The 21,035-nt window shown below is 37.4% G+C and overlaps 1 protein-coding gene across 2 annotated transcripts in view; it reads left to right on the top strand.

Annotated features, from left to right (window-relative positions):
- The window catches only part of DHX9 (DExH-box helicase 9), a 69,946-nt gene that overhangs the window by 11,156 nt on the left and 37,755 nt on the right, over window positions 1–21,035 (top strand). Inside the window, exons 4-11 of one of the 2 annotated variants that reach the window (XM_023728114.1) lie at window positions 12,781–12,895; window positions 14,484–14,596; window positions 15,194–15,342; window positions 17,674–17,720; window positions 20,221–20,357; window positions 20,455–20,544; window positions 20,648–20,809; window positions 20,953–21,030. In XM_023728114.1, the coding sequence (XP_023583882.1) occupies window positions 12,781–12,895; window positions 14,484–14,596; window positions 15,194–15,342; window positions 17,674–17,720; window positions 20,221–20,357; window positions 20,455–20,544; window positions 20,648–20,809; window positions 20,953–21,030 (891 nt within the window). Of the gene's footprint in view, window positions 1–12,780; window positions 12,896–14,483; window positions 14,597–15,193; window positions 15,343–16,716; window positions 16,854–17,673; window positions 17,721–20,220; window positions 20,358–20,454; window positions 20,545–20,647; window positions 20,810–20,952; window positions 21,031–21,035 lie in introns of those variants that run through there. The other variant, XM_023728115.1, reaches the window with a different exon arrangement.

Raw genomic sequence — 21,035 nt, forward strand, 5'->3', positions numbered from 1 at the left:
CTCCAGTGACCATCATTTGCCTGATAGCTGGGTCTTAATCCACCTCTGTCCACAAACACTGATCTGTGGCCACCTCCAGGTCCTTCCTGTACAGCTTTTACAAGAGGATAAATATATTTATTTGTTGATTGGAACTCCACAATTACTTCCCGTATAATTCTGGAATTCTTTCTCCTTTTCAGCTGCAATAGCTTCAGTAAGTCTTCGATAATCTGTTTCTGCCTCTTTTGATTGTTTTACATTAAACTTATTTTTGGCCATTTGCTGAATCTGGGCATCTTGAACTTTTCTGTGTTCTTCCATCAGCTTTGCGCTTTTTCTCCTTTTCATACTCCCAAAAATCTGATCTGCTTTCAGGATTTCCAGCACTTGTTCTTTAGCGCTTATTTTTCTTTGTCTTTCTTCTTCTCTTTGTTTTTCATCACAGTGGCTGTATATTCTGCAGTCATTTTTACTTCTGCTTTGTTTTTTTTTTTCATATCTTTCACTTTTTCTTTTTTCCTTTCAGCCTCAGCTTCTGCAGTATCTCTGGCAATAGTCAAGCTTTCATTGTCAAGTTTCTCTTTTATTAGTTTACTCAGGAAGTTATTAATTCTTTCTCTTCATTCTTCCATTAGCCTGTGTGTTTCAGCTTCTTTTTCATTCCTCATTTGTGTAAGACGTTTCTTTGCTTTGATAAAATTTCTAATCTTTTCATCTTCTTCCGCTTGCTGCTGCTGTTCCACAGCGTTTGATGATACTCTAATCATTCATATGTTCCTTGAGGATAAAAACTGTGTATTACCCTATCAAACACCTTTCCACATATGAATATCTAATAAGAACTTGTCAAATGGTCATGGCTCCCGAACCAGTTATTTCTCTCCTGGAAGATTTTAATTTTTCTTAATTATGTTGATTTTGGCCAGCAGGAGCTTCCTCAAATTGATTCCTGAGTCCTTATAGCTATACTTCATAGTCTTTGATGAGTTTCTTGCTTTCTGGTGTACCATATGTTTAGCTCAACTTGAATTTTCTTATCCTAGAACTGGAATCAGACATTTCTTCAGGGGCCTTGGTTCTTTATATTGGGGGATGGTTTTCAGAGGCCAAAAACTAGATGCTAGGAATGTTCATTGCTACTTGATTAGTCGTTGTTTTAGCCTTTTCAGTGTACAGAGCTGGAGGAGAATTTTTTTTAGATGAAAATATAGTCAGGACAAAAGATAAGCTAGATAACTGGGATCTTCTAAAAGTAACACCTATGCTCTTCAAAAGACTTCATCAGAAGAGTAAAAAGAAAACCTACAGACTGGGAAAAAAGTTTTGGACAGTACAAGTCAGACAAAGGTCTAATCTCCATAATCTACAAGAAAATTCAACACCTCTACAACAAAAAGACAAATAATCCTATTAAAAATTGGGCAAAGGAAATGAACAGACACTTCACCAGAGAAGACATTCAGATGGCCAACAGACACATGAGAAAATGCTCACGATCACTAGCCATTAGAGAAATGCGAATTAAAACCACAGTGAGATGCCATCTCACCCTGGCATTACTGGCACGAATCAAAAACATGGAAATAACAAACGTTGGAGGGGCTGCGGGGAGATCGGAACTCTTAGGCACTGCTGGTGGGAATGCAAAATGATACAACCGTTTTGGAAAATGATATGGCGCTTCCTCAGAAAGCTAGAAATAGACTTACCATTCGATCCAGCAGTCCCACTCCTAGGAATATATCCTAGAGAAATAAGAGTGGTTACTTGAATAGACCTGCACACCTATGTTCATGGCAACATTGTTCACAATAGCAAAACGATGGAAACAACCTAGATCCCCATCAGCAGATGAATGGGTAAACAAACTATGGTACATACACACAGTGGAGTACTATGCAACAAGAAAGAACAACAGTGAATCTGTGAACCATCTCATAACATGGATGAAACTGGAGGACGTTATGCTGAGTGAAATAAGTCACAAAAGGACAAGTATTGTATGAGACCTCTGTCGTAAAAACCCATGAAGAAGTTCACACACACAACGTAACCATCTTTGTTGGTTACCAGGGATGGGAGGGGTGGGGGGGGGATACTAAATAGGTAATAGATAAGTGGTATCTTGGGTGAAGGGTGAGACAGTACGCAATACAGGGGAAACCAGCACAGCTTGTACAAGGAAGGGTCATGGAAGCTCCATAGACACATCCAGACGCCCTGAGGGACTGAATTGCTGGGTGGAGGGCTGTTGGGACCATGGTCTCAGGGAACATCTACTCAATTAGCATAACACAGTTTATAAAGACAATGTTCTACATTCTCCCCTGGTGAGTAGTGTCTGGGGTCTTAAAAGCCTGTGAGTAGCCATCTAAGATAGATACTCCACTGGTCTCATTCCTTTGGGAGCAAGGGGGAATGAAGAGAACAGGATACAAACAAAAGATTAGTTCAAAGGAGTAATGGACCACAGCTACCAAGGCCTCCACCGGACTGAGTCCAGTACAGCTAGATGGTGCCCGGCTACCACCACTAACCACTCTGACCAGGATCACAACAGAGGGTTCTGGACAGAGCTGGAGAAGGATGTAGAGCATAACTTTAACTCATAAAAAAAAGACCAGATTTACAGGCCTAAAGGAGACTGGAGAAACCCCGAGAGTATGGCCCCCAGACACCCTTTTAACTCAGTGGTGAAGTCATCTCTGAGGTTCACCGTTCAGCCGGGGAGTGGACAGCCCCATAAAACCAAATGGGACTAATGAGGTACAGCAGTCCAAGGACAAGGGCCAGAAGGCAGAAGGGGACAAGGAATCTAGTGATAGGGAACCGAAGGTTTAGTAAGGATAGTGTTGATGCCCGTTGTCATAGGGCAACATTTGTAGTAACTGTTAAATGAGAAACTGTTTTGTTCTGTAAGCCTTCATCTTAAGTGAGAATAACAGCACAATTGGAAGAGCGTAGTCGATGTCACTGAACTGGGCATGTAGAAATTTTTGAAATGGTGTATCTTTGGCTATGTATATTTTCACCAAAAATAAAAAAGGTCGAGAAGGGAGAGGGTTGACATGTTGTGGGGTATAGTCAGGACTACATCTCTTTCTTTTTTTTTTTTTTTGAGGAACTCTGGTGGTGCAGTGGTTTAAGTGTTCAGCTGCTAACCAAAACTATGGGGCAGTTCTACTCTGTCCTATATGATTGCTGTGAGTCGGAGTCAACTCAGTGGCTTTGAGTTTTTTTGGTTTGTTTTTGTTTTGTTTTGACAGGACTTTTAAATCTCTGTCCTTTTTTTCTCTACACCAAAAACCTCGGTTCCCTGCAGTGCCCCAACATAATTGCTTCTTTATCCAGCGGTGCACACAGTTGAAGATACAAAGTTTAAAATTTTTTTTTGTGATTCTTTTCATACTCAGGATATTTCCTACTACAGATATACAATCACATTGCTATGCTTTAAAATTTGAAACATTTCGTCTTTGATTATGCCATTATTTCTATATTCAGGTTTGTTTCCTTTTGCTTTTTCGGAGTTGCCTTTTTATAATTTGATAATTATGTAATGTATATATAGTTTTGGAGTTAAATCTGCATAGCAAGGTATATTCAGAAAAGCCTGGCTCCTGTGTCTTCCTCTTCCTTCTCCTGTTCCCTGTCTTCTGTTTTTTGTTTTGTTTTGTTTTTGGGGCATGGGAGTATTAACATATCTTTTTCTAATTACAAGCAAATAATATATATATGTATCGTTACCCCAACTTTCATTTCTTATGCTAACAGTCTCTTACTATATATTTTTTCTTTTCTCTGTCTACCTGTTTTTCGCTTCATAGTACCATAGTGTATTCAACTAGCCACTACTGATGAACATTTGGGGTTTTTTTTAACCCCTCGTTCTTATTCCATTATTACAAATAGTGCTGAAATGAACGAATAGCCTTGTACATACGTATTTTTGCCCATGTATCTGTGGTAGAGAGTCCTTGAAATGGGATTGCTGGTTCAAATATTACATGCATATATGTTTTTTGCAAGCCATTGCCATTTTCTTCTCCATAGGATTATATTAGTTTGCAGTCCCATCAGCTGTGCAATATCTGGAGATATTTTTAACTGTCACACCTTGGAAGGTGTGTGCTATTTACCGTCTACTGGATAGAGGCCAGGAATGCTGCTTAATATTCCGTGATGTTCAGACAACCCTAACAACGAAAAATTATTTGGCCTAAAATGTCAGTAGTGCCAAGGTTAGAAACTTTGGTCTGCAACCTCACCAATAGTGTATTTTGGTGCACTTTGTAATTTTTGGCGATCTGTGATAGATACCTCATTGTACTTTTAATTTGAAGTTTTAAATTATAATTTTGAGTGAAGATGAACATCTTTTGGTGGTTGAGGATCTTTTGCATTTCTTTTTTCTGTGAATTGCTGTCATATGCTTATCCATTTTTCTTATGCATTGTTGGTCTTTTCTCTGTTTTTAAGTTATTTATATGTTAGAGATCTGTTGCAAATATTTTTTCCCAGTTTGTATTTTTATTTTTGCTTGTGGTGGTTCCTGCCATACCCTCCTTTCTCCCACCCCATTTTTTCTTAAAGTAAAACATGCACTTTCCCCTTGCTTTTTTTTTTCTCCTCATCATCATTTAGCTTTATTCACATCTTTCCTTCATCTCAACACACTCTTCCATCGTTCTCTAGCACAGGACTCTCCTGTTTATCTTCCTGTGCTCCTGGCTACTTCTTACTTAATTCTGTTTTTCATCTTCCCCTCTCTTATTAGGGTTTGGTACTATATCTTTATGTGTAAGTGTTTCATACCATAAGTATCCCATCCATAGGTCATTCTGCTCTGTAAGCTTGGGCATTCTGTCAGGTATTGGTATGCTTTCCTTTTTTGTAATGAATGCATTGACTCTTCAGTTACCTAGACTGATGATTAATCTTTTGCTACTATTTGACAGGAAGCTCTGTTTCTTCACCTTAAATAATACCTTTAGTCCCAGTAGATCAGCTTTAAACAAACAAACATTTTTAAAAAAAGTGAATACAGTAAGAATTTATGGGACTTCCTGTACAACTTTTCTCCTTTCTTAAGCTTGAATTTTTAACTGAAACTGTGTATGGTGAGCGTTTTTCTGGTCTGTCTTCCTTCCGTTAGATAAAAACCTTTTGGGTTTTGATGGGGATTTTGTTTAATTTAGTCATAGAAACAGTATATCCTCTGAAATAGTGAACCTGTTCTGTCACCTGTTTGGGGCAGGGAATGGTCACAACAGTCTCCTGTCGGTGAGTATATATTGAATGTCTTTATGATAAATTCTTAATGTTATATTGCAAGGTTATCAGAATGTTGGAACCATTTTACACTTTAGTTTATCAGTGCCTATAGCTCGTCTGCTAACCAGAAAGTCAGCAGTTTGAATCCAGCAGCCACTCCTTGGAAACCCAGTGGGCCATTTCTGCTCTGTCCTGTAGGGTCGCTATGATTCGGAAGCAACTCAGTGGCAGTGGGTTTGGTGGTGGTTTTGTTTTCTTTTGGTATGGCTATATATTACTGGAACCCTGGTTGCACAGTGGTTAAAGCTTTTGTCTGCTAGCCAGAAGATCAGCAGTTCGAATCCACTAGCCACTCCATGGTAGAAAGATGTGGCAGTCTGCTTCTGTAAAGATTTACAGCCTTGGGAACCCTGTGAGACAGTTCTTCTCTGTCCTTTAGAGTTGCTATGAGTTGGAATTGACAAGACAGCAACGGTTTAGTTTTTATATTAGTTTTGGTGGGTTTTTTTGTTTTTTGTTTTTTGTTTTAATTGCTAATCAGGCAAAAAGATAGCTTTTTTTTTTTTGTAACGCTTGTTTTCATGTGTATTTCTTCAATTAATAATTGGAACATTTCTTCAAAACATTCTCATTTCTTCCTTTGAATTGTCCATTCTTAATGTAGTAGTTCATGTTTTACTAACTGTACCTTTTACAATAAAAATTTTTTTTTTACAAAGTATAATGTATGTAGCAGAATTTTTGGAATATACAAAAAGATATTTAAAAAAGTGAACGAACTAAATGTTGTCAAAGTTGCTAAAATCTGTATTTTTGTTTAAATATTTAAATTTGGTAGAATACATATTTTAAAACTTGCTTTTTTTCACTCATTTTAGTATGATAAACATTTTCTCGTGTTATTAAACCTACACTCTTAGAGCCAAGATTATGTACTGTGACACACTTTTATTACCTCTCTTTCCCCCCGCCCCCGACTATTATCTTAATTTATTAAAAATGTAAAAAAGAAAATCCCCCATCACATCACTGGAAAATAGGAAGTTGTCCCACTCAAATACGTAAAACTTGAGGAAGGAATTTTCTCTAAATTGGACTGGGTAAGTGAGGTAGAAGGGAATTGGTGGCCCTGGGTTTGGGAAGGTGGTGGGAAGAGGAAGGACAAGTAACTATAAGGGCACCAGTGCTTCCCGCATAATTTTTCTTGGGACCTGGCTGTTAGTGCTGTCCCCCAAGAAGCCCTATTTGCCTACTAAACTCAACCCTAACCTTGGGGTTACAACTTTACCTTGAGCTATGTGCTATCTATATATAATAAAAAATATATAGGAAGACTGAAAATAAAAGCATTGATAAAACTACACTAGACAAATGCAGTGCAAAATAAAATAGGAATATTAACATCAAAATAAATTTTTAAGAAAGAAAGAATAAAAATCAGTTCACAATATACTAAGCCACCTAGCATTAGAAGTGCCATCATATGTGTAGGCAAAACTAAAATAGTAACTTAAGAAGTAGTAAATGGACAAAAAAATCTAAATATTTGGGTGTTTGAACCCTTGGATCTAACTGAAAATAAAAATTATAACTATAGATAAACCTTGGAGTGCTCAGAGGACCCTCCTATAACGAAACTCATTGCTGTCAAGTCAGTTGTGACTCAAAGTGACCCTATAGGGCAGAGTGGAACTCTCATAGGATTTCCAAGGAGCAACTGGTGGGTTCGAGCTGTTGACTTTTTGGTTAGCAGCTGAGAGCTTAACAACTGCACCACCAGGCTCCACTCAGAAGACAGTCATTTATTATTTAAGAACATTAAATGCCTTTATTATTGCCTAAGAAATATTTTTTTAATGAACTGATAAGTTTCAGCTCAAGAAAATACAAAGAAAACTATAAAGATAAAATCAGAAATCACTGAATTTGAGAAAGCAAAAAAAGAGAAGTAATAAGTAAAATTTTAAATTGCTCTTTGAAAAAGATAAATAGTTGATCTCAGGTGTAATTAAGAAAAAAGTAAGCATTGTAGATTATAGTCCCTATTCAAAACCCGTGTGTTTAGATGGGTTTGAGAATTCATAGCTTTTCATATTTTAGAAAATAATATGGTGCATATATTTATATCTTCTGTAATACCATCAGGTAATCTGAGGTAGAACTCTGTAATCAGACTTTCTTAATACAGCATATTAATTAAGAAAAAACTGTAGTTAGTTCTCTAGTGCTGCTATAAACAGAAATACCACAAGTGAATGGCTTTAATGAACAGAAATTTATTCCTTCACAGTTGAGGAGGCTCGAAGTCCGAATTAAGGGTACTAGGTTTAGGGGAAGGCATATAGAGATTGGGATTTGAAACACGTCACAGAATGGAGGACAGCCATACAATACTAGGAATCGTGGCCTAGCCAAGTTGACACATATTTTTGAATTACATCAGATCGCACAATGAAGGACAACCATACAATGCTAGGAATTGTGGCCTAGACAAGTTGACAATTTTTAGGGGACACAATTCAATCCGTAACACTGTTCAGTAGATCTTCTAAAAAAAAAAAACCCGTTGCCTTCGAGTTGATTTTGACTCATAGCAACCCCATGAGTCACTATCAGAATGCTTGCACCATTTTACAAAGTAGAAATGCTCCATAGGGTTTTCTTGGCTGTAAGTAATCTTTATGGAGATTCCCAGGTGGCACAGGTGGTTTGTGCTCAGTTGCTAACCAGACGGTTGGCAGTTCAAACCCACCCACTGGTACCATGGAAGAAAAGGCCTGGCAGTCTGCTTCCACTTAGATTACAGCCAAGAAAACGCTATAGATCAGTTTTATTCTCTAACACGTGGAGTCGACGGCACACAACAGCAGTCTACAGAAGCAGCTTGCCCGGCCTTTCTCAGGTGGATTCATACCACCAACTTTTAGGTTAGTAGTCGAGTGTAAACTGTGCCATCCAGAGACCCATAATCATCTTAATAGTAGTTTTAAAAAGCATTTAATAACATTACGTATTACCAGTGAAGTGTTCAGGCAGTGCGGTAGAGCTACTCCCTTGACATGCTAAAAGTTACCATCTAAATAAAATCAATAGTAAACACACAAAAATGAGCCCTAGAGCAGTGCTGCAGAAAGTAGTTAATAGTTCGTGAGAAGCTAAGTACAGAAGTTGAATGACCTTTTTGGAACACTTACAGCATTGTGACAGCAGTTTTATATTTCTTTAATCTTAGAAAATTTGGCTTGGATTTCATATCTTCCTGTTATTTTTAGTAGTTCACTTATGGTATGTTTTACAAAAATACTGTTCCCAATGGATCAAAACCAGTTCTTTTTTTTTTTTTTTCCCAATTATTATTTTTTTTTTAACTGTCCTTCAGGTGGCAGCTTACGGAACAAGTAGTTTCTCATGAAACGGTAGTACACATACTGTTTTATGCATTGATTAACAACCCCACTACGTGTCAACCCTCTAACTTCTCAACCTTTTTTTTTTTTTTTGGTGAATATACATAGCCAAAGATACACCATTTCAAAAATTTCTGCATGCAGAGTTCAGTGACATTGACTATACTCTTCCAATTGTGCTGTTATTCTCACTTAAGATGAAGGCTTACGGAACAAAATAGTTTCTCATTTAACAGTTACTACAAATGTTGCCCTATGACAATGGTTAACAATCTCACAACACATCAACAGTATTCTTACTCAACCTTGGGTTCCCTATCACGAGCTTCCTTGTCCCCTTCTGGCCCTTGTCACTGGACTACTGTACCTCATTAGTCTCATTTGGTTTTACGGGGCTGTCCACTTCCAGGCTGAATGGTGAACCTCTGAGATAATTTCACCACTGAGCTAAAAGGGTGTCCGGGGGCCATATTCTGGTGTTTCTGCAGTCTCCTTTAGGCCAGTCAGTTCTTTTTTTTTTTTAAGCTTTTTTTTTTTTTTTTTAATTTTTTTTCCCATTCAAAAATTTATACATGTTGTTATGTGACCCTAATTGCTCTCCCCATACTTTGACAGCACACTCCTCGTTTTCACCTCTGATTACCCATGTCCATTCAACCAGCTCCTCACCCTCTCTGCCTTCCCGTCTCACCTCTGGACAGAAGCTGCCCGTTTAGTCTCTTGTATCTACTTGAGCTAAGAGGCACACTCCTCACGAGTGTAACTTTATGTCCCACAGTCTGGTCCAATCCCTGTCTGAAGAGTTGGCCTCGGAAGTTGTTTTTAATGTTGTCATCTTTTACATATTGACATCTCTTTTCCTATTTTCAGTGTTTTGGCTTTGATTTACTTTTGTGACTTCCCTATCTGGGTCAAAACCAGTTCTTGATCACAGACAGGTTGAGGTGTATTCCCCTACAGTTAAGGCCAAGGTGTCTACTATCACAAGCATTATTCAGTATAATGCATTAAATAAAGAGAAACGAGATATAGGTAGTATGAGAAGAAAAAGAAGTGTAAGTATTGTAAAGGCACAGGCAAAAATGTCAGTATTTTGTAGATGGTAGCATGGCTAGAAAATTCAAACAAGTGAATCAACAACAATTTGATGAAATTATAAAAGATTAGTAAGATAACCTGTTCTAAGATTAATATATAAAAATCAACATCACAAAAATATTAATTGGAAAAATATCGTATTCACAGTAGTAGTAAAAATTGTAAAGAAATTAAGAATATGTAATTTGTAGGGCCTCTGAGACCAATGGTAGTCCTTGGGTGGTACACATTGTTAATGTGCTTTATTGCTAACCAAAAGATTGGAGGTTTGAGTCTACTTAGAGATGCCTAGGAAGAAGGGCCTGGCGATCTGCTTCTGAAAAACCAGCCGTTGAAAACGCTATGGAGCACAGTTTACTCTTAACACTCATGAGGTTGCCTTGAGTCGGAGTCGACTTGATGACAGCTGGTGGTGGATAAGACCAGTAGAACAAATTTTTACTGAAGGATGGTATCTAGAACTCTGAAGGGTCCAAGATTTTACCATACTTAACAAGCTAACAATTTAGCCTGCACGTTTTCATAGGTCCTGGCAGAAGACACAAGACTTCCAAGTCAGAGGCAAAGACTGTTATTATTCGTGACATAGCAGGCAGCATGAGCTTCATGTTTGCACCAGTTCCTTTTGTCCCCAAATTCCACAGAGGCAATGTTGAGCAGGCCCAGGTGGATGCCATGCACGCGGTGGCTTTGTGTCACAGCTTAGAAAACCCCCAGTCTTTGTTATTACTGAGAACATACACCAGTTCAACAATTTAGACATGTTCAATTCAGTGACATTGATTGCATTCTTCAAGTTATGCACCCATTGTCGTCCTCCTCTTCCAGATTGTTCCATCTCCTGCCTTTAAGATAAGCTCAATGCCCCCTGAGGTTCCCGTCTACTCTTTTGAGTTGCTGTTGTCAGTTTGATCCATAAAGGATAGTTCTTGAAAAGAGCTCAAGGCAGATATTCCTTACTAGTTACGCCAGACTACTGTTCGGTTTGAAGATGAGGTCAGGGGTAGTAGTTCAGTGGTTCATCCAGCCTTGGTGGCTCCAGAAAGTCTGGATTCCATGATAAGCTGATATTCTCTTCCACATTAGGAAACCCCCCAATCTTGAAAGGGGACTCCTATGCAAACCTTCTGAACCTTTGACTTATGATAAACATCTTATCCTGGTCAGAGAACAGATCTCCCTTTTGCCCTAGAGGAAGATAGTATGTCTGTAGTCTAAGGCTATTTGCTGCCCAGATATCCTTGAAAAGATGTTTAGGTGAGACTTGCCAGAAATACAAGGTAGCATCCAGAATTCTCTCAGCAGATAGAAGATTTGATTAAATGTAGAGCCATACCATGTTTCTGGATGAAAGTTTCATTATTGTAAAACTCAATTCGTTATTATAAAGAAATCAGTTCTCCTTAAAGAAATCAGTTCTCCTTGAGTAATTGTATAAATTTAACATTGTTTTAGAAGTTAGACAAAAAAGTTGATTATGAAAAATAATTGTCAAAAGAATACCCAAGAACAATTGGAAAAAGCTGAAAGGAAGACTAACTTATTTTCTACCACATACAATATTAATAAAAGTTTGAATTACTTTAGTCTTATACTAACTAGATTTGAATTATACTGGCTCCAAAGTAAAAAGAAACAAAAATAAAATTTAAAAATAATGCAGACAGATTTTAGAATACCAACGACTGTTTTATGGAGGACACTAAAGGCAGAAACTAGATTTGGCTTCAGAAACAAAACAAAAAATACTACACCCCTTTAGTGCAGTAAGCACATTAATGAAAGTGAAAAGGACAAAAAGCAAAGAAACCAACTATTTGCAACTTTTATAACAAAGGGTAAATAGCTCTAAAATATTAAAAATTCTTAGAAGTTAATGAGAACAGTGAACATCCAGAGAGAATAATGGGCAACAAAAATGTAAATTAAAATAAGAGGTTACTTTTATAAAAACAAAGCGAAAGTTAAGATTGTTTAACAGGTAAAATTAGCATTAGATAGGGTATGGGAAAATTGGTCCTCATATATAGTGCTGTGTGAGTATGTAAGGTAACAAGCTTTCTGTAGCAGAGTATGGTGCTTTTTAAAATGATGATGCCTTTTGACCCAGGAATTTCACTTTGATGAATTTTTCCTAAAGGAAATAAGCCTAAGTACAGAGGTATTTGTGGCAGTTTTACAATTTGTTTAAAACTGGTTATAATCTGAATATCCATCAACATGCTATTGGTTGAGTAAATTATAGTATATCCATACAATGGAGTAGTAAGTCATCAAAATTGGTACAAGGTCAGTATTTAAAGAAGTAGAAGATAAATGTGAAATATTGTGCATTTGCCTTGGAGCTTGATATTCCCTCTGCAGTATTCTTCTCAGATCTTGATTGGCTCCTCATTTGCTTCAGGTCTCTTAACTGTTACCTTACAAGTGAGGCTTTCATTGATCACCTTATTTAAAATAGTGACCTCTCAGAGTCTTATTTTTCTTTCCTGTTTTATTTTTCTCTGTAGTATTCGTCTCCACTTGACATATATACTTAATATTTAGCTCTTCCCATTAGAATACAGTTTTTTGAGGACAGAGCTTCTGTCTGTCTTGTTCATTGCTGTATCCCAGCACCCAGAACAATGTCTAGCATTTAAAAGACACTGAACTAATTATTGTTGAACGTTGAATGCATTAAAGAAGATACTAAGTGGAAAGTGTAGATTACTATACAGCAAAAACTGATCCATATAACTTTCTGTGGAAAAATTGTATGTGCTCACATTTTGTGTGTGTGTGTGTGTGTGTGTGTTATAGACACATCTCCAAAAGGGAGATTATGAATAGTATTTACTGCTCTTACCCTTTTCTGCCTTAAATGAGAATTCAGTGGTTTTATGATTGCTAAAAATAAAGATGTTAAGATTATGGGGGAAAGGAGATGTTACACATGGGCCTCCTTTAGTATTAGAAGAATTTACTGGTCCTCATGATAGCAAAAGCACTGACGCTGCCTTGACTTTTCCTTTTGCAGATAGCACCACCTCCACCTTCACTTACTGATTCTTCCGATGGCACAGCAAGTACTGATGGAAGTTTACCCACAACCATGGGAGGACCACTTCCTCCACATCTGGCCCTCAAGGCAGGTAAGAGACTTGAATGTGTGCGCATGACCGCGAGAATAAAGTATACACGAATCTTGCTTCGTTATCATCTCTAATTCCCTTTTTTCTCACTGGTTAGAAAGAAATAAGTGCAGTAAACTCGTGATGTTACGAGAGACAACCCAAGGCCTTCATACATTTGCAGATACCACCAGATCATTTAATTTGTTTTATAAAATGTGGTACAACGTAATTCTTTACTGTCGTTAGCTTTTACTAAATTTTATCTGAATAGGTTTTGCACAGGCTACAACAGTTGGTTAAGGGGTCTTATGAATTGCCCCGTCTTGTTTTTAACTTATTTCTACCAAATACGGGCTTGTTTATTTACCTTATGAATCCAAGTCTTTGCCGAAGTCTATATTTTACTCTTTGATATAGCCAAAACTTTTATTGGGGTGTCCACTGTAGGGTAGATTAGCTAGGCTATTGGTCAGATTGTGGCTCAAATCCAGTATTTATGATGGGAATAGCAGTAGTATCTGCCTCAAAATTGTTTTGAGGAGTAAAGGAAAAAAATACGTGTATAATTAACTTAGTAGAATTAACAGTCAATGGCTAGCTGCTCTTTTCAGTTATTCTGCTCTCATCAAGATTCATCACTTCTTTATACTTCTTGAGCTTCTCTTTATTTTCATCACCAACACTAGTAGTTAACTTTGTTTTCAGGGTCATGTTTAGCCAGTATGGTAAATAGTTTTCCTATTTAACCAGTTATTACATATTGAACAAATTGAGAAAAAAGCTACGTTGATCTGTGTGCTAGATGTCTGTCACTTAATGTCATTCACTAGTAAAGTAGCTTCCCGCTGCATACCAGCCTTGGGATATGTAATTTAGACCTGTACGCATCAGCCATCACTTTTCATGTATGTCTTAGACATTTTGAGCCCCTTTCCAAATAATTGAAACCTTGGATTTCCAATCATGGAGTGCCAAAAGCAAAATAGAAACTCTTTAAACAAAATATTTAGGAGTTCCTGCAACTACCACAACCTCCACCAGACTGAGCCCAGAACAACTAAATGGTGCCCGGTTATCACCACCAGCTTCTGACAGGGATCACAATACAGGGTACTGGGCAGAGCAGGAGAAAAATGTAGAACAAAATTCAAATTCACTCACACAAAAAAGATCAGGCTTGCTGGTCTGACAGAGAATCCCCGAGAGTATGGCCCCTGGGATGCCCTTTTAACTTAGTACTGAAGTTACTGCTGATGTTCAGCCGTTAGCCAAAGATTAGACAGGTCTGTAGGGCCAACAATAACACACGTGAGGGACGTGCTTTATAGTTTAGTCATGTACATGAGACTAATGGGCACACCAGCCCAAAACCAAAGACAAGAATGCAGGAAGGGACAAGAAAACTGGGCAAATGGAAAACAGGGAACCTGGGGTGGAGAAGGGGAGTGTTGACATGTCGTGGGGTTGGCAGTCAGTGTCACAAAACAGTTTGTGTATTAACTGTTTAATGAGAAACTAATTTACTCTGTAAACTAACTTAAATCACAGTTAAAAAATTTAGGAGTTTTTTTTACAGTTTGACTCATTAAGCAAAAAATCTTTATAGAAAATAATTCTGGAGTTGGAGCCTCTGGCTATGGTGTGTCTGGGCCCACCTGGGATCGGGGAGCCAACTTAAAGGATTACTACTCAAGGAAGGAGGAACAAGAAGCACAAGCGGTAAGGCTACTGCCCTGTATTGCATCTCTGGGAATGTGATTTTGGGACATACTACACAGCAAGGTTTAGGATGTTCACAAATTAATAATTTGAGGATTCTTTTAAGTGTTTATTTGAGACTGCTTCGCCTCATAAGTCACCATAAACTGCCCATTAAATCTGGTCAGTGGAATTCGTATGAAACAACAGTGTTTTTCCTGATAGTAATAAAAGGTTTCCTTGTCTGTAATCTGTAATTATCTTAAGAAACTTCATTTCATGGGCACTCACAGTAAAAATGTCTTGATAGCACAGCTTATTTTTCCACTCAATTTAAAAATTAAGTGTTAGGAAGAAGCCAAAATAATCTGCCAGGGGTTTTATAGGAATTATTTAAATTGAGTACATTAACTAGTGGCTTGTTTATACTATTGGGCCTTCAGATGCAGTAAAAACTAATTCTTGTTCAATTTTGATTAGTACTAGAAACTATTAAAAACAGGTTTTGTAGTGTAAAGGGTGGTACAAAGAAGGTATTGTTATAAATTTCTGATCCTTAAATATGCATGCCTAAAGTAAAATCAGTGCAGCAAAATCTAATTACCATTGATTCATTAGACTCTAGAATCGGAAGAAGTGGATTTAAATGCTGGGCTTCATGGAAACTGGACCTTGGAAAATGCTAAGGCTCGTCTGAACCAATATTTCCAAAAAGAAAAGATTCAAGGAGAATATAAGTACACCCAAGTGGGTCCTGATCACAACAGGTTTGCTTGTTTCGCTCTTTCCTTTCTATAATAAGTTGGGGTTGAATATGTTCCATTGTTGTACTGTTAGCTGGTTCAGTATGTAGATTAGAGAGAACTGTTGGAAAGAATATCCTATTTTGGACAAAAATTATTGTCATTGATTTGTAGTGTGCAGTTTACCATAGTTTTCACTTGAGTGTGATTTAGTTGTGTAAGAAGCTCATCCTTCTGCAGAAATCTGTTTGTGTTGCTAAACTTTTAAGGTTCTCACGTGATGAGTGGTGGTTTGTCCCTAATTCACTTAACCAGCCAGAGGTGGTGGTTTTGTTCACAGTGGTATCTTTATAAGGAACTGTGTTGTTTCTTTAATGGGTTGGTTAAACCCTTAAGTTTAAGAGTCTCAGAGGTAGATTGGATTGCGTCTTGATGTGCATCTACGTTTCACTTCAGCTTTGAAAGTTGTCAGCTCTCATAGGAGTCCTGTTGTTGAAACTTAAGAACTTATTATAAAGCTGAAAAAGGATAGCCTCTGTCTTCTTGTATGGATTAAATTAGCATGTATTTTTTTGTTATGTTTAAAACTGAACATAAAGGGAGGTTGTAACAGTGACAGTATGTTTCTCAGCCTGCTTGCTGTTCTTCCTGAGAGCATTCCAGGGTGTAGTAGTTAATTACTCCCAGGAAGGCTCATATAGATTAGACTCTTCTGGGGGGCACTATTTTTATGGGAAGAGAGGGAGGTTCTGGATGATTCAATTCGCTGTTTAATTATATGACAAATTATTCAAATACATTAAAAATTCTTCCCTTGAAAATCAAGATGTTCTCCTTCAGATGCATCTAGCCATTCTAAAATAATTATTACTGAAATAAAACTTTGACACTGTGGTCAAAATGATGTTCAAATCATGGTTCCCCCTGCTTCTTCCCACTGTTCTGTTCAATCCTGAATTCTCAAATACTGTATTTCATGTGTCAGAAAATTTTTTTTAACCTTCAGAGGAAAAATGAATTTGTTGATTTGTTTTCTTAAATATATTTTCCTTTTGAACTGATTGAGCTTAGCACTTGGCAACTTTAAAAACAAGATACCTCAGTGTGCCTGAAGCTCATTGTTGCAAGCATTTTTTGATATCAGTACCTTATTAGTTTCTGGTACAAAGAATTGAAGAATTCAGGATATGACAATGGTGGAAGGCAGCAAAGACAATTGGGGGTTCCACTGGCAATCTAAGACAGCATTGCTCCTTGTATGTCCTTTACTTAAAGGCATAACAGACAGCAACACCAGAGGTCTGTGTTCATACACACATGTGCTGCTGCTTAGGCTGAACTAAGCAATCACATGGGAAACTATTGTAAACTGATTTCTGGTGTCGCTGTTCCCCCTAGGTGGAGGAGAATGAGATTGAGTGCTGACTTTAAGCCTGGCTGAGAAACATACTGGCATCGGTGTCATTAATGAAAGGGTGGATGTTGTTTCCCTGAAAGCCAGTGGCCTTTGACCCCTGAAGCCGCTGTGCCTGAAGGTCAGTTCACAAGAGGTATAGGAAGGAGCCTAACTTTTTTTTTTTTTTAAAGCCTCATCTAACCTTTTATTCACAGCACAAAGTCAAGGTTAGAATGTACCCAAGCAGTGGAAGGACCAGAATGCATAATTTTCAGAGAGCAGTTCTCCCCTTGCTAAAACCTAAATTTATTCCCTAGAATCTGCTAGCAGTTTTAGCTATAATGTTCAAAACTGTTGTTCTCCAGGACCTGATTTAAATAAATGTGATAATGATGGGCTGAATTTTTTGTTACCAAGGGCTGCTTCCAACTGCAGGCAGATCCCAGAATCTGCCTAAGGAGCCACTGATGTGCACAGAGTACTTGTATGTGCATGTGTATGTGTGCATGGATGCATATATTTAGCTTAACAGTTGCAGTTATTAATCGGCAGCCTATGTAAAGGAATCTTAAGATAATCACAAACTGTAATTTGAAGAGTTTGGGGCCTACTTTATTTCTTGCCCCAAGCTAAGTGGAAGATTCCTTCTCATTGAATGTGTTCTAGATACTCAGATGCTAATCTTTACAATAAGAGCAAGTAAATACAGAATCTAAAACCCTAACATTTTCAAGAACAATTGGCGTATCAGCTTTGATTATAGCTGTCTCATGCCATGTTGTATATTATTTGAAGTTTATGTACTTCATTTACTCTAGAATTGAACAGGCATAAATTGTACAGTGGTGTTTTTGCTGTGATTTGCCTAAGCAGTTGGAAAGCCTGCCTGATTTGGGAATCCTGGATTAAGAAATTCCCAACAGTAAAATTCCTAACCTTGTTTGTATATGTTGTTACAGGAGTTTTATTGCAGAAATGACCATTTATATCAAGCAGCTGGGCAGAAGTAAGTGTTACTGCTTCTCTGATGTTCTGTGTCTTTGTATAGAGCAGTAGTCTTTACATTAAAGTCTTGACCTACGTATGTGTTAAACTTTATTAATTGAAAGAGCACATGATATTTGGTAGCATGTAGGATAATTGTATGAATTAGAGGGCCCAGCCTACCAGTTTGCACATGAGAAGAGAAAATTCATGTTAGTACAGTATTTGAAAGGGTAAAATTCTGTCAGTTTCAAAGAACTTTGAAACATTTTTTTATCTTTCTTCATAAAAGTGTTCTTTCAGTTTGTTCAGGTAAAACTAGTGAGATGAAATTTAGAAAGGAGTAAATCAGACAATAGGATTAGAAGCCTGAGGATAGATGGGAGTTATTCATAAAGGAGGTAAGAAAGCTAAAATACGGTGTGTGTAGTCTTACCCAGTAAGCTTATGGCAGGCAGTGTGTTAAAAGATAAGGAACTAGCACACCTGACTGATTTTGCCACTAAGAACTTTTGTGGCTTTGAAAAAATCACATCTTACATTACTAGTGCTCAGTTTACTTATTTTCAAATTGAGAGAAACTGTCTGAGATTCTTTTCAGCTTGAGAATTCTGTGACTAACATGAATGATTTAAACTTAGTATATGCAGAGCTGGATTAAGGCATGTGAGAGCCCTAAGCATTGATAGTCTGTGCTGCTCCCTCCTCTGCTTACTCATGCGTTTGAATGGGATATGTGAATTAGACATATACATGTGTGTCTTAGCTCTCCTTGATGTAACTTCTTTTTAAATATGACTATATTATTAGTGATTGAACGCAAAAATGGCGTATGCTGTTTTAGCGGAATGAGATGAACTGGATTATAAAATTATTAGTGGATACAGGGTACTAAGATTTTTAATATATACCACATTTTCTACAAAAAGAATATTCCACATATTCTACAGTAAAGAAGATGAGTCAGTGAAGTTAGTTGTTTCAACAGTCAGTATAAAATCCACTTATCTCCCACAATGCAAAATTGAGTTTCACCGATTTTGATCTGCGTGGCTCATACTTCACTTCTGATGCTTATTTTGTAATAAATGCTATAATTATAAAGGAACAAATGAAAAGATGTCATAAAAGAAAACTTAACAATCAGAAAACAAATATTACAATAAGTTATTTTAATTTTAGATAAATCTTTCATCTCCATCATGTTATAATTAAAAACATTTCTTTCTATTCTTTACTCTTAAAAAAAATTCTTCAGTGAATTTGTCACGGTTAAGCTGCTAAACAGTATCTACTTCCGTACATAATAAGGTTAATGAATAGAGCCTTTCTTGAATCATTGTTGTGTGCTTGCTTTTCCTTGTTTCTTATCTGCTTGGCATCTGTGGGTTTTTGCTTTGAACAACTGGTGCCCCTGTTTTGTTGATGCCCTAAGCACGTGCTTACCTTGCTTATTGGGTAATCTGTCCCTGAGTATCTGACAGAATCAAACCTTTGAATCGTTCACCAGGAGATAATGTCAAATTTTGTATCCTAGAGTCTAAGAATTAGTTGTTTTGAGTGGATGGGGGTAAAGAAAATCTAACTTCTGGCAGCCCATTGATCCCATCATCAAGATTAATCGGACTGAGTTGGTTGATGAGGCAGGAAGGTATTTTTGTGCTCCTTCCTTGGTTTCTAGTCATCTCCCCTGAAGCTGAATGCTATGGAAGGAAAGGAAGCTTTCTCATAGTATTTTCTTAAAGAATGTGAGTAACTGCTAGCTTTAGTCTAATGCTGGCGTCAGCAAACTACAGTCTGCTGCCTGGTTTTATGAATAGTTTGATTGTAACACAGCTACACCCATTGGTTTATGTTGGGATGGCAAAAATTTTTTCTGTAAAGACCATCTAGTAAATTCTTCAGATTTTTTCAGGTCACATATTGTTATTCTTGTTTTATTTTTATAACTCTTTAAAGACGTAAAAACCATTCTTAGTTTCTAAGCGTGTAGTTTGTCAACTCCTAGTTTAAGTATTGCTTATGGCTGTTCTCATGCTTTAAAGGCAGAGCTTAACAGTTGTGACAAGACATATGGCCCGCAAAGCCTAAGATCTATATTATCTGACCCTTTACAGAAAAGGTTTGCCAACCACTGGTCTAAAGGACCACTTAGGACCTATTTTGATTCCTTTGATTGTTTTGCTTTTTGATCTTTTTGTTTTTGAAAAGTTAAACTGAATATTTATTTCTGCTGTTTTAATGACAAATGATGATGACAGCTTTGTTGAAACAGGTTATTTGCTTTCATACATTGATTTGTATGTGTCTTCATATCAGTCTGTAAACAAGAATGGTTATTTAGTTGGTACTCTGTTCTGGAGTTGCTTTTGGTTAGCAAATTGAAAAGAAACTTAGAAGGAACCTATGGCGTATTCTATTTGGGGCTTCTTTTGTACCAAAGCCACTAGTTTGTAATAAAATGTTTCTTTACTCAGGGGATTTATCCTTCTGTCTTTGGTAACCTTGACCTTACATCTTAGGGATTTTCGCACGTGAACATGGATCAAATAAGAAACTGGCAGCACAGTCCTGTGCCCTGTCGCTTGTTAGGCAACTCTACCATCTTGGAGTGATTGAAGCGTACTCTGGACTTACAAAGAAGAAAGAAGGAGAGACAGTGAGTCTATAGAATTAATACCTTAACCTGTGATAGTAGATTTGAGTAGTGCTCATAGTTGTGTTACATGATTTTTGTGATTACACTTTTTCTGTAGTTGGAGCCCTACAAAGTTAACCTCTCTCAAGACTTGGAGCATCAGCTGCAAAACGTCGTTCAAGAGCTGAATCTTGAGATCGTGCCACCAGTAAGCATATGGCTATTTAGTTTACCTTTGCATATAACTTCTGTAGTCAGACAAGCAGCTCTTAATACTATTGCTTTTTTTGTTCTTTTTTTTTTTTTAATAGCCTGAGGATCCGTCTGTGCCAGTTTTACTCAACATTGACAAACTGGCACACTTTGAACCATCTCAGCGACAAAATCAAATGGGTGTGGTTCCTTGGTCACCTCCACAATCCAACTGGAATCCTTGGACTAGTAGCAACATTGATGAGGGCCCCCTGGCTTATGTGAGTGCATCATCGTTCTTGAGATCAGACTCTTGTGTTTTACTCTCAGATACACTTCATCAGGATGTCTAGGTAAAACATGGATCCAGTTTAAAAGCTGAGTTAATGTGCTTTTGTTTCAACTTGCCTTCCCATTTTTATAGGCTACTCCAGAACAAATAAGCACTGACCTCAAGAATGAACTAATGTACCAGTTGGAACAGGATCGTAATTTGCAAGGAGTAAG

Source organism: Trichechus manatus, unplaced genomic scaffold (assembly GCF_000243295.1).
Source record: "Trichechus manatus latirostris isolate Lorelei unplaced genomic scaffold, TriManLat1.0 scaffold00021, whole genome shotgun sequence".
NCBI lineage: Eukaryota > Metazoa > Chordata > Mammalia > Sirenia > Trichechidae > Trichechus > Trichechus manatus.